We start from the raw sequence: 15,000 nt of genomic DNA, 5'->3' as shown, positions 1-15,000 counted from the left end.
TTGAGAGTATGGTAGAAGGGTTGCTCTTCCTTCCGTAGAACATAAAATTCAAATCGGACCATGTTAACACCAAAAATTATTTACATCAAAAAGATGCTTTTTTCTATGAAAATCCCTATTTTTTACGATTTTTTCACTGCTGTGTCGCCACTTTTCGGTGTATTTCGACCAGAAAAATGTTCACAAAATTTTTACTTTTCAAAATTACAATTCCAGCGGGTCGAAACAAACCCGAGCAACGCCGGGCGATACTGCTAGTATGTATATATATATATATATATATGTATATATATGTATATGTATATATATGTATATATGTGTATATGTATATATATGTATATATGTGTATATGTATGTATATATATATGTGCGTGTGTGTGTGTATGTATGTATATATGTAAGTATATATGTGTATGTATGTATGTATATATGTGTATATATGCGTGTATGTATATATGTGTGTGTGTATGTATATATATATATATATATATATATGTATGTGTGTGTGTGTGTACATGTATAATAATAATAATACTAATGAGAATTCTTTTTTCTAAGGATAGGGTACTGAAAAGTTCCAGATTTTAAGGGCAACTCAAAAGGCCTGGTAAGAGGCCCAACTATCTGAATTCTTTTACAGGGCTTAGAAAAGCTGAAAGACCACTGCAATAAGTGTGGGGATAATATGTTGAATAAAATCCTAATTAACTGATCCTTCCATATTCTTTTTACCCCTCTATATATATTTATACACTTGACCGGTTTCTTTCAGCTTCACTCAACCGACTCCACTTACAAGGCTTTGGTTGGTCTAAGGCTATAATTGACAGCACTTGGCCAAGGTGCAGCAAAGTGGACTGAACCCGGAACCATGTGGTTGAGAAAAAAGCTTCCTACCACACAGCCACGCCTGCACCTATTTGTAACAAAAAAAGTTAAAAATCAGAATGTGAGAAAAACGGAACTAAAATTACTGGTATTTTTCTTTGGATGGAAGCACTCCGTCGGTTACGACGATGAGGGTTCCGGTTGATCAGAATCAACGGAACAGCCTGCTCGTGAAATTAACGTGTAAGTGGCTGAGCACTCCACAGACACGTGTACCCTTAACGTAGTTCTCGGGGATATTCAGCGTGACACAGAGAGTGACAAGGCCGGCCCTTTGAAATACAGGTACAACAGAAACAGGAAGTAAGAGTGAGAGAAAGTTGTGGTGAAAGAGTACAGCAGGGATCACCACCATCCCCTGCCGGAGACTCGTGGAGCTTTAGGTGTTTTCGCTCAATAAACACTCACAACGCCCGGTCTGTGAATCGAAACCGCGATCCTACGATCACGAGTCCGCTGCCCTAACCACTGGGCCATTGCGCCTCCACATTTTCCTTTGACACTCACTGCAGAAAAAAAAAAATTAAAAATCAGAATGTGAGTAAACGGAACTAAAATTACTGGTATTTTTCTTTGACACTCACTGCAGAAAAGAAAAAAAGGGAAAAATATTTTTTTAAACTGACCCCTTTCAACAAAATCCAATCTTTATAATCTTCCATTATGGCATATTGTGGATAGAAAATACTGATGACAGCTTTCAGGGTGCAGTAGAAGGTTTCTGGTGGACGACCATAATTGCAAAGCTCATCATAGACACTCTCCTCCGTGCTGATTATATTTTGTCTGAGATCAATCAACAGAAGACGATCGAACATGACCGCAATTCGCAGGGCTTCATCATCCTTCTTTTTTTCAGCAGCTGAGAGGAAGGAAAAGACAAGAAAAAGGACTGGAGTATAAGAGTGAATCTAGATTTTTTTTTTTTTTTACTACCCACAAGGGGCTAAACGCAGAGGGGACAAACAAGGACAGACAAATGGATTAAGTCGATTACATCGACCCCAGTGCGTAACTGGTACTTATTTAATCGACCCCGAAAGGATGAAAGGCAAAGTCGACCTCGGCGGAATTTGAACTCAGAACGTAGCGGCAGACGAAATACCTATTTCTTTACTACCCACAAGGGGCTAAGCAGAGAGAGGACAAACAAGGACAGACAAACGGATTAAGTCGATTATATCGACCCCAGTGCGTAACTGGTACTTATTTAATCGACCCCGAAAGGATGAAAGGCAAAGTCGACCTCGGCGGAATTTGAACTCAGAACGTAACAGCAGACGAAATACCTATTTCTTTACTACCCAGAAGGGGCTAAGCACAGAGAGGACAAACAAGGACAGACAAACGGATTAAGTCGATTATATCGACCTCAATGCGTAACTGGTACTTAATTTATCGACCCCGAAAGGATGAAAGGCAAAGTCGACCTCGGCGGAATTTGAACTCAGAACGTAACAGCAGACGAAATACGGCTACGCATTTCGCCTGGTGTGCTAACGATTCTGCCAGCTTGCCGCCTTATCTACATATTGTGAATCTAGATATTGGTTGCCCTAACAACATGCAAATGTAGTGGATGAGTAACGGTCAAGCAATGCTTAACTGTTACTCATCCACTATGTATAAACGATGCAGCCATTGTGATTAACCCTTTAGTGTTCAGATTATTCTATCAAACATAATGCTTATTGATTCCCATTGATTTGAATTAATCATGCATTATCTCGTATCTTCAAGATCTTGATGGTGTAATTATTTAATGTAGAATAACATTGTAGGGTAGGTGTGAGGGCCTGGATCTGGTCAGTTTGAACAGAAAACAGATTAAATATTTTGGCCAGATATTCTTTCTTCTATTCTTTTATTCTTTTACTTGTTTCAGTCATTTGACTGCGGCCATGCTGGAGCACCACCTTTAGTCGAGCAAATCGACCCTGGGACTTATTCTTTGTAAGCCCAGTACTTATTCTATCGGTCTCTTTTGCCGAACCGCTAAGTGAAGATATGGCCAGTTTAAATACTAAAGGGTTAAAGTGTGACTGATATGTATTTGAACTCAGAACGTAAAGGCAGATGAAATCCTGCTAAGCATTTTGCCCAGCATTTTAAAAATTCTGCCAGCTCACTGCCTTAATAATTATAACTAGTGGGACCCAGAAATATTTCATAGAATTAATGGTAAACCCTTTAAGTTATTTCTGAAAACTTTATCCAAAAAACCTGAAATTTTATTTCTTATATTGACACAAAAGCCACATACTTCTAGAGAAACAGGGATAGTTAATTAGATTAACCTTTGTTTATTACAACCCCTGATTGAGCCAACAAAGCAGCCCCTACATCTGGTGTAGGGAACCCTGGTTGTCAGGAAAAATTTCAAATCATCACCTGTCCAACACAGTAGAATCGATACCATTGCTGGTGCCATATTAAAAGCACTGGTGCAGGGGCCACATAAAAAGCACCCAGTACACTCTGTAGAGTGGTTGGTATTAGACGGGGCATCCAGCCATAGAAACTATGCCAGAACACAATGGAGTCTGGTGTGGCTCCTGACCTTACCACCTCTGGCCAAACTGTCCAACCATGCCAGTATGGAAAATGGACATTAAATGATGATGCTAACAGTCTGTGAAAACCTACACACAATGTTTAAGCTTTAACACTGAAAGAGTAATTTAACATTACTGTTTTAGTTTTAATAATGTACATCATCTATGTTCATTTAATAATGGTGGAAGCACTCCGTCGGTTACGACGATGTGGGTTCCGGTTGATCCGAATCAACGGAACATCCTGCTCGTGAAATTAACGTGTAATTGGCTGAGCACTCCACAGACACGTGTACCCTTAACGTAGTTCTCGGGGATATTCAGCATGACACAGAGAGTGACAAGGCCGGCGCCTTGAAATACAAGTACAACAGAAACAGGAATTAAGAGTGAGAGAAAGTTGTGGTGAAAGAGTACAGCAGGGATCACCACCATCCCTGCCGGAGCCTCGTGGAGCTTTTAGGTGTTTTCGCTCAATAAACACTCACAACGCCCGGTCTGGGAATCGAAACCGCGATTCTATGACCGCGAGTCCGCTGCCCTAACCACTGGGCCATTGCGCCTCCACTCATTTAATAATACATCATCTATGTAAGAAAAAGTGGGATGGGATGGTCAAGGCTGGAGAGCTATAAATCCTATATCTGGTTGATCAATGCTGACCTAGAAGCTATTGATTAAAACAAACTAGGTCTTTACCTATTGTTATACTGCCAATAAAAATATTTGTTATTCATGCATGTACCTACCTTCTTTTAATTGCTATATGGAGAAAATCTTGTTAATTACTATGGTGATAACAATTGGTCTATCTATCTATCTATCTATCTATCTATCTATCTTTCCACACACTCTCTCTCTCTCTCTCACTGTATTCCTCTCTCAACAACAACACCACCTGTATTTTTTTTTTCTTGAAAGAAATTTTAACCCTTTGGCATTTAATCCAGCCATTTCTCTCCATTCTAAGTTCAAACTGGCCAGATCCTGCCTCTTGCAACTACCCTGCAATGCCATTTTGAAAATATACAATCACATCATTGAAATCTCAACACTGCAACATGATAAAGACCTCACTTGGAATTTGCATCACAGGTCTGGAACCCCTATCTTGCCCAGGATATCAATCGTCTGGAAGCTGTTCAGCAACGTGCAACCAAAAGAATACCCTCCATCAGGCATTTGCCATATCCTGAACGCCTTACTTCCTGGGCATGGACACATTGAAACTCCGACGTCTGGCAGCTGACTTGGCAGACACCCATAAAATTATCAACGATCGTACAAACAATAACTCTGAGCACCTTTTCAAACTCCACCCATCTAACACCCGTGGACATATTTACAAAGTCAGAAAACAGCACAGCTCCCATGACTTCAGGAAACATTTTTTCACGCTGAGAGTTGCTGAAGCATGGAACTGCTGGCATCAGTTGTTAGTTGTCGGAGCACTGCATCCTTCAACACTTCCATGCTTTCTGAGATTCGCCAACACTACACCTGATTTTCTCCCCTCCATACACACACAAGCATGTATCTGACTCATACATTGTTCGCTTCCCAGACATTTGTACATTACTGCATGTACTTTATATGCACTTTCTGACAAGTTGTGGTGCGCCTGAGCACTGTATACAATAATTTCATTATTATTATTATTATTATAAAGGATTAGTTGAAAACAATGTAAATAAATAAACATTACGTTTGACAGAGTAATGTGAAAGCTAGAGTTAATTCTTTCATATATACACACCCACCTCTCCCTCTCTCACTGAATGTCTCTCTCTGTCTCTCTCTTTCTCTCTCTCCCTGAATGTCTCTCTCAACAACAACTTGTCATCATAGTGAAAGTTTTTTTTTTCTTTTTAAAGCATGTGTTGCATTATCTTAAATCCAATGATACATAAATCTGATTAGAATTAGTCTTAATTAAAAGCAAGAAAACTATTTTACACTGCTCCAGCTCACTCAGTTGTAGAAATCAGTTGTGATGTCACTGGTGCCAAGCTGTATTGGCCCCTTTGCCTTTCTCTTGAATAATACCTATTTCTTTACTACCCACAAGGGCCTAAACACAGAGGGGACAAACGGATTAAGTCGATTATATCGACCCCAGTGCGTAACTGGTACTTAATTTATCGACCCCGAAAGGATGAAAGGCAAAGTCGACCTCAGCGGAATTTGAACTCAGAACGTAACGGCAGACGAAATACTGCTACGCATTTCGACTTTACCTTTCATCCTTTCGGGGTCGATAAATTAAGTGCCAGTTACGCACTTAATCCGTGTGTCTGTCCTTGTTTGTCCCCTCTGTGTTTAGCCCCTTGTTTCTGCCAGCTCTTGGATAATACCAGTGGCATACTGAGGGGAAGCTGGTATGCATGGAGGGCTGCTGGTCTTCCATAAACACCCTTGCCCGGACTTGTGACTCAGAGAGAAACTTTCTAGGTGTAATCCCATCTCCAGTCATAACTGAAAGGGGTCTAAGATGAAGCGATTAACCAGAAATGGATGGAACTTACCAAGAAATGTGATGGGCTGTTCGCTATCCCACAGCTCATTCCAGATCTCCTTATAAGCTGTTTGGAGCAGTCTAAGAATCCTCAGAAGTTCATTGAGTTGGTAGTTTGGTAAACGATTGATCAGCCTCTTTGCAATAATATCCATAATTAAGTACACCTTACCATCAACACCACGGATAGGGTAAGCTATGTGGTGTTCGTCGTAAGAGGTGGCAGTTACAGTCATAGAGCAATCCATGCAATGGAACAAATAGTCCCTGCAAAGCAAACAAGATGCTGGGCAATATATAAATAAACAAACAGTTCTGTATAGGCACAGCTTACAGGCATGGGCATGGCTTATAGGCACAGGCATGGCTTATAGGCACAGGTATGGCTTATAGTCAACTTTGGCTAATAGGTGTAGGCATAGCTTATATGTGCAGGATCAGCATGGCTTATAGGACCCGGCATGACTTATAGGGGCAGCTGTGGTGTATAGGCGCAGATGTGGCTTATAGGCAACTTTGGCTAATATGTACAGGAGCAGCATGACTTATAGGGGCAGCTGTGCCGTATAGATGCAGGTGTGGTGTATAGATGCAGGTGTGGCGTATAGGTGAAGGTGTGGCTTATAGGTGTAGGCATAGCTTATATGTGTGGGTGTGGCTTATAGGTGCAGGTGCAGCATGGCTTATAGGGGCAGCTGTGGTGTATAGATGCAGGTGTGGCGTATAGGCGCAGGTGTGGCTTATAGGCACAGGTGTGACTTATAGGTGTAGGCATAGCTTATATGTGCAGGTGTAGCTTATAGGTGCAGGAGCAGCATGGCTTATAGGACCCGGCATGACTTATAGGGGCAGCTGTGGCGTATAGGTGCAGGTGTGGCTTATAGGCACTGGTGGAAGTGTATGGTAAGAAGTTTAATTCCCAATCACATAGTTCCGGGTTCAGTCCTGCTGAGTGACATCTTGGGCAAGTGTCATCTACTACAGCTTTGGGCCAACCTAAGTCTTGTGAGAGGATTTGACAGATGGAAACTGAAAGAAGCCCATTGTTTGTGTGTGTGTGTATGTATGTTTTATGCCTGTGTTTTTGTTCCTGTAGCTCAGCAAATGATCTTATGGTTTGCAATACTAACTTCAGGAAACCTACCAGTCCCCTAGTCACCTACCGTTCTGGCAGACACACCAGCCAAAATTGACTACATCCTCACTAGAAAAAATGATAAACATATATAATATAACATTATACTCACTTAAATAAGCTTGCCTTTCTTCGAAGGATATTAGGATTGTTAAACACAGTAGTAACTCCATCAGAATTAATGGACATAATTGGTTTTAGATTTAGGTCTTTCCTTTTAAAGACTGGTTCTACAATGTATGTAGTAACTTCACCAATATAAAAGCAATAACGTTGCATCCATCGGATTCCGCTCTCTAGGACCGTGAGCATCCATTGACGCATTTTAGTGCAGTGATAGGCGATGCTGAAAGCTCTTGCAATGCCCTTGAGAAGATGTTGATGTTGTGAAGTAAAAGAAATATCAAAAATGGAAACATTAAGGTCTGTTGGCCAATAAAGAGAAATGTAAATGATATTTCAGAAAAGTGTCAATAAGTTTATAATATATATTTCTTTACTGCCCAGAAGGGGCTAAACATAGAGGGGACAAACAAGGACAGACGAAGGGATTGAGTCGATTATATCGACCCCAGTGGGTAACTGGTACTTTATTTATCGACCCCGAAAGGATGAAAGGCAAAGTTGGCCTCGGTGGAATTTGAACTCAGAACATAACGACAGACAAAATACCTATTTCTTTATTACCCACAAGGGGCTAAACACAGAGGGAACAAACAAGGACAGACATAGGTATTAAGTCGATTACATCAACCCCAGTGCGTAACTGTTTACTTAATTTATCGACCCCGAAAGGATGAAAGGCAAAGTCGACCTCGGCGGTATTTGAACTCACAACGTAACGACAGACGAAATACCTATTTCTTTATTACCCACAAGGGGCTAAACACAGAGGGAACAAACAAGGACAGACATAGGTATTAAGTCGATTACATCAACCCCAGTGCGTAACTGTTTACTTAATTTATCGACCCCGAAAGGATGAAAGGCAAAGTCGACCTCGGCGGTATTTGAACTCACAACGTAACGACAGACGAAATACCTATTTCTTTATTACCCACAAGGGGCTAAACACAGAGGGGACAAACAAGGACAGACATAGGTATTAAGTCAATTACATCAACCTCAGTGCATAACTGTTTACTTAATTTATCGACCCCGAAAGGATGAAAGGCAAAGTTGGCCTTGGTGGAATTTGAACTCAGAACGTAACGACAGACGAAATACCGCTAAGCATTTCGCCCAGCGCGCTAACGTTTCTGCCAGCTCGCCAAGTTTATAATATAGTCAGTATGAAGGTGATGAGTTGGCAGGATTGTTACTGGGTCAGACAAAATGCTGAGTGGCATTACTTCCAACTTTACAATCAGAGTTCAAATTCTGCTGCAGTTCTCAGGGTCAATAAAATAAGTAAAAAAAAAAAAAAAAATATAATAATAATGATGAAATTATTGTATACAGTGCTCAGGTGCACCACAACTTGTCAGAAAGTGCGTATAAAGTGTATGCAGTAATGTAAAAATGTCTGGAAAGCAAATAATGTATGAATCAGATACATGCTTGTGTGTGTATGGAGGGGAGAAAATCAGGTGTAGCATTGGCGAATCTCGGAAAGCATGGAAGTTTTGAAGTACCAATTGAACACTAGAGTTGATGTAATAGACTTACCCACTTAACCCAAATTCCCTGGCCTTGTGCCAAAATTTGAAGCTAATATTACAGTCAGCGTTTAGCATTCACTTTTTCATGATTCTATGGCTCAGAAAGAATTGAGGCAGATTTTCTGTGGCTGGATGCATTTCCTATCAACAACCTTCAACTATTTCCAAACATGGTCAGACATGTTCGTAAAGAAATGAATGACTCAAGCGTGTATGATGTTGATGCTTTATTACATTGTATACGTGATGTCAAGACAAGGAAACACACACACACACACACATACATACACACATGTACACAACCACACACACACATACTATGTATATATAAATAAGGCGGCGAGCTGGCAGAATCGTTAGTACGCCGGGCGAAATGCATAGCCGTATTTCGTCCGTCTTTATGTTCTGAGTTCAAATTCCGCCGAGGTCGACTTTACCTTTCATCCTTTCGGGGTCGATAAATTAAGTGCCAGTTACGCACTGGGGTCGATGTTATCGACTTAATCCGTTTGTCTGTCCTTGTTTGTCTCCTCTGTGTTTAGCCCCATGTGGGTAATAAAGAAACATATATATATAAATATATAGAGCCAGTTCCCCAGTTTCCATGGCGTATATATTCCTCACCTGGACAGGATGCCAGCCCATCGTAGGATTACTCATTTTTGCCAGCTGAGTAGACGGGAGCAAAGTGAAATGAAGTGTTTTACTCAAGAACACAATGTATTACCCAGTCCAGGAATCGAAACCATAATCTTACAATCATGAGTCCAACACCTTCACCACTAAGCCATGTGCCTCCAGAATGTAAAGGGTCATAACTAAATGCTTCAAATTTTTTTTGTGCAACACTAATAACTCTACCAAACGATACTTTGGTAATAAACAAAAGTGACAACTGACTGACCTGGTAGTATTTGATTTCGTGGTTAACAAACACAGCCGTCTCACAGGGACAGTGTAATGTATCAATGCCCAACAGTCCAAACACCTTATGCTTCTTGTTTTTCACTGGTATCAGTAAGAGCGAGCCATTATTTTTCTAGAAATAACAAAACAGGAACACAGACATTAAAACTGTTTCTTTCATTGTTGTTAATACATAACGTCCCAGTTCAACCCTGAAAAAGAAGAGAACTTTTATCAGAGATGCTCCAACCAAGACCATTCCATTGTGGTTTCAACAGTAATATATGCAGGTCTACATTATATGTAGTCCTTTTATTCTTTTACTCGTTTCAGTCATTTGACTCCGGCCATGCTGGAGCACTGCCCTAAAGGGTTTTAGTAAAACAATTCAACCCCGGGACTTATTCTTTGTAAGCCTAGTACTTATTCTATTGGTCTCCTTTGCCAAATGGCCAAGTTACAGGAACATAAATATTAACTCGTCAGTGCTCAAGCAGAATATAGAGGCTTGGTTAATAACAGAGAGATTAAGGTATTATCAATGCATAGAACTGACACAACACTTTGACAGATTACAGAGGCCATACACATAGTAATAAACAGACTGAGCCTCAACAGAAAACATGAATGGAACAATAACACCCCACCACCACCACCACACAACACGGTGACTAAAGGCAGAAAGGAGAAAAAAAAGACAGGTACAAACAGTGTAATACACACACAAAAGACAGATATGCACACACCTGTGATAAATATAAGAAATAGAGATAAATAAACAAAAACTAAAACTGTAAAGGACATGGATACAAACATAGTAACCAAACCCATATACAGACAAAATACACAGAGTAACTTCACAACAACATGAACAACAATGATGACAACAACAATGACAATAACAACATGAATATCAAAACAATATCAAGAGTAAGGGTCAAGAACAGCAGCGGCAGCAACAGAAGAGAAAATGTAGGTTAGGGAAGGGTAAGAGTACCACTAAGAACAATGACGACAACAATAACAAGGGGAATTACAACCGTGTTTCGTGGTCTGCTACCACAACAGCTCCTTTATAGGATCCAGTTAGCTCAAGACATCATCAGGAGGAACCATGTCCGGTTTTGGCCCCCTACTCCTCTATCGTTTTGACGTGGTGGGGCCCCTCCCTTTCGGAGGTGTCTTCAGCTCTGGTGTTGGGTGCATGTCTTAATATAAAAGGCACGGATATATATAGTGTAGTGGACAAGCCAATGTATACGCACATAAGCACACAAGTGAAACACAGACATGTGTATGCACAAACACACACACAGATGCAATCGTATGCACAGATAAGGATACACATCACAGTAGGACAGAATTCATTAAGTGGAGCAGAAGGATACACAAGAACAGATTTGCTGAAGAGGTCACAGGTGTGTGATGAAACATTTCCAGACAATGGATATAAAATAAGAAATGTAATAAATGAGTGAAAAACGAATGTATTGTGCGTGTGTTTATTTGGCAAAATAAAAGAAATGACTATCCCGAAATCTTAATATATAAAATCTGTTTTGTCTGTTTGTGTGCTTATAACTCGAGTATTGTTCATCCGATCATGCTGAAATTTTAAACATGGATACATGAGAGAGCAGGGCATTCCATAATCTGAAAAGATTTTCTAAATCACTAGTTTCAAAGTGAGAATCGCTATTTTTGTAATCTTTATGCCCTGTTTGTTCTGCCATTAAAACAACCAGTTGCTCAGACAGCCGGCACATGCCATTTCACTAGCAACAAGGGGAGTACAGGATGACAGTCAGCCAAAACCATCGCTATGTTCTTCTTTCACCTCTCTGTGGAGTTAATAATCTTAATCTTTAGTTACAGTCTCTCATTCAAACTACATAATAGGCAGAATTGTCGGATTAAGACAGCAGGGTGTTTTGAGGGAGATTTGGCTGCTATTTCTACCAGGTCTTACGTCTGTATTGTTATGTGAGATCCTATCTTATATATTATATATTCTTTATGCTTTCCAAAACTGAGTTATAGATTTTGACATGTAGGGGTATCAAAAGATTCAGTACTATTTTGGCTACAAATTAAACTTAATTTCCATTCACATATTTGCATTTCAAAAATTTGACATAATCTTTTCCATAAATCAACTATTGTAAAAATTTTATACGATGACATCACATTTTCTATATGTGTGTGTGTGTGTACCTTAAAAGACTAGATAAACCAAATGGAGGAAATTACAAAAAAAATTCTTACATAATTACCTCGTCAGTATTCCAGAAGAAAACCTTACCATGACTTTTTACTTTGGGTACGTGTACTGGCACACCTCTATCAATACACATGAAGCTGAAAGGAAGAACAACAAAGAAAGTAAGTAATATTGGTAGACAAAGTAAGGCAGTAAGTTGGCAGCATGGTCACTGTCCAATGACTGAAACAAGTAAAACAAAAAAAAAAACTAAAAGAAAGTCACATTCAGGCGCAGGAGTGGCTGTGTGGTAAGTAGCTTGCTTACCAACCACATGGTTCCAGGTTCAGTCCCACTGCGTGGCATCTTGGGCAAGTGTCTTCTGCTATAGCCCTGGGCCGACCAATGCCTTGTGAGTGGATTTGGTAGACGGAAACTGAAAGAAGCCCGTCGTATATATGTATATATATATATGTTTGTGTGTCTGTGTTTGTCCCCCTAGCATTGCTTGACAACCGATGCTGGTGTGTTTACGTCCCCGTCAATTAGCGGTTCGGCAAAAGAGACTGATAGAATAAGTACTGGGCTTACAAAGAATAAGTCCTGGAGTCGATTTGTTCGACTAAAGGCGATGCTCCAGCATGGCCACATTCAAAATGACTGAAACGAAGTAAAAGAGTATTCCCCACGTGACAGTAAAGTTTAACGAGTCTTAGCATTCAAAAGATGCAATGGTTGTAAGAGTTTCTTGAGAATTGTCTCCCTTACACCGCTAGTTATTTCTTAAAACCAAAACAGTACCGGTTCTCAGCCGGGGGTCCATATAACCTAACCCCTGAAGGCCCATATACGATTTTCGGGGGTCCACACAACAAAATAGTAAATTCGGAATCCCCCCCCCCTCTTGTATCTTAAAGGCCTTTGAAAATGCTTTTTGCTTTAGATGTATGTATTGGTTTCTTTCATCCTGGGCAAGTTAATGTGTGAACAACAGAAAGAATGGGAATTTCGAAAGAAGTTTCTCTAAAACTAGTTTTTAAACATCGAGTGATTGGGGGAAGGCGGCGTCCACCCGAATAAAATTGTAATCAAAGGGATCCATAGATAAAAAAAAAGGGTCGAGAATCCCTACATCACAGCATCGAGGATACATTTTAATCATTCAAAAACATACAAAAACTCAACTTCACTGCAGTGGAACCACACCAGCAAACGGGTCACGGTTGATGTGGCAGACATTTTAACGTTATTCTTTTGTTTGTTTCGGTCATTTGACTGTGGCCATGCTGGAACACTGTCTTAAAGGAGGTTTTTTTTTTAGTCAAAGAAATTGACCCCGGGACTAATTTCTTAACATTAGTAATTATTCTATCAGTTTCTTTAGCTGAACTTCTAAGTTACGGTGTTTTCTCACCCACCTCTCTCTCTCTCTCTCTCTCTCTCTCTCTCTCTCTCTCTATATATATATATATATATATATATATATATATATATATATTTATATATATATATATATATTATATATGTATATATATATATAAAATTCAAGCACTTTGATTGGATGTTTCCATTTATGCATTCCAAAATCCGTTTGACTGCCTAGGATTTGCCTTTTCAATCTTCTCTACCCTGGATTTTTTTGTATTGGCTCTCCATGAGCACTCAGTAAATAGCCCATACTTTTTAAAACATACTTAATATTATAAATAGAGAATACCAAACGAGTTCCCTATGGATACCGTATTTATTACAACTCGTGGCTTGTAAACGTATCTAACTCGCTTTCGCTCGTTAGATACGTTTACAAGCCACTCGTTGTAATAAATACGGTATCCATAGGGAATGAGTTTGGTATTTTATTTATTACACACGAATAAACGACCATATTTTATTAACCCAATAACTAAATTCTTCACATTTAGTTGTAACTTCTGAATGACAAAAGTAGTGCTGTCACCGTGACTTCGGGTCATCACCATGGATTGACCAATCAGAAGCAGCGCTGTCACCTCGGGTCATCACCATGGATTGACCAATGAGAAGCAGCGCTCGCAGTATCTGACAGATGTTAGATACCAAAAATATCTCAAAGTGTTCTCACTCACATGTGTGTAATAAGTACACATACACACACACACACACGTATATGACTGGCTTCTTTCAGTTTCCATCAACCAAATTCACTCACAGGCTATAATAGAAGATACTTTCCTAAAGTGCCATGCGATGGAACTGAACCCAGAACCATGTGAATGGGAAGTAAGTTTCTTACCACACAGTTAAGCCTGCACTTCTTGAAAAAAATTGTTTTAATGGAAGTATTTGGTCATAGAACCTTTGCACTTTATTCCTACTTTAAACTAAGTTTTAGAAATTGGGAAAAAATTCACAAAAATTTCTCACATAAAATTATGACAGAAGACTTTAACCCTTTTGTTACTGTATTTATTTTGAGATGCTCTGTGTTTCTTTCAATTATTTTAAATATAACAAAGAATTTAGTAAAATAACTTAGTTATCATTCAGCTAGTGTTAGGAACATAAATTGTGACTAAGGCTTGGTGGAAGATTTTAATTCAAAACTTATGAAAACAAGACATTTCACCACAGAGCCAGAGCCGGTTTTGGCCAGGTTAGTAACAAAAGGGTTAATAATCAAATATTAGTTTTGATCAAAGAATCCAAGAATTGGTATTAGAAGGGTTAAGCAGTAGAGAATTCATATCACAGAGCAGCAAAGAACTGAATAACAAAAATTCACAGTTATTACCTGACGCACGTCATATCCCGCCGAAGAATTTTATTCTCAAGATATTCAGCTTGGTCTGCAGATGTTGCAACATATTTCAAGAACGTCTCCCCAGAAGGTTCTTCACAAGTCAATAATGCAATATAAGAACTGACTGCCTTACCAGTGCCATGGACTTCAGCATCCTTCAACAGCAAATTAAACAACTAAGAGTGTTAGTAACATGGGATCTCATATACGTTTTCTCACCCACCCCTCTCTCTCTCTCTCTATATATATATATATATATATATATATACTACATATGTGGAAAACATATGACACGTGAGTAGAACTCATGTCTGGAAACCTCATGACATACTTAGATTGTTGAAAATGTCGATAATACGGC

The 15,000-nt window shown here is 39.5% G+C and overlaps 1 protein-coding gene across 1 annotated transcript in view; it reads right to left on the bottom strand.

Annotated features, from left to right (window-relative positions):
* LOC115224489 (EF-hand calcium-binding domain-containing protein 5-like) overlaps positions 1 to 15,000 on the bottom strand; it is a 95,327-nt gene that overhangs the window by 4,028 nt on the left and 76,299 nt on the right. The window contains exons 16-21 of the mRNA XM_036513384.1: positions 14,631 to 14,794; positions 11,934 to 12,018; positions 9,659 to 9,793; positions 7,206 to 7,459; positions 5,969 to 6,225; positions 1,515 to 1,750 (exon numbers count right to left, since the gene is read on the bottom strand). Of these exons, the coding sequence (XP_036369277.1) occupies positions 1,515 to 1,750; positions 5,969 to 6,225; positions 7,206 to 7,459; positions 9,659 to 9,793; positions 11,934 to 12,018; positions 14,631 to 14,794 (1,131 nt within the window). The remainder of the gene's footprint in view (positions 1 to 1,514; positions 1,751 to 5,968; positions 6,226 to 7,205; positions 7,460 to 9,658; positions 9,794 to 11,933; positions 12,019 to 14,630; positions 14,795 to 15,000) is intronic.

The sequence above is a fragment of the Octopus sinensis genome, linkage group LG25 (genome assembly GCF_006345805.1).
Source record: "Octopus sinensis linkage group LG25, ASM634580v1, whole genome shotgun sequence".
Lineage (NCBI taxonomy): Eukaryota > Metazoa > Mollusca > Cephalopoda > Octopoda > Octopodidae > Octopus > Octopus sinensis.
Note: the sequence above shows the minus strand (reverse complement) of the source record. Positions and strands in the feature narration are given on the sequence as shown.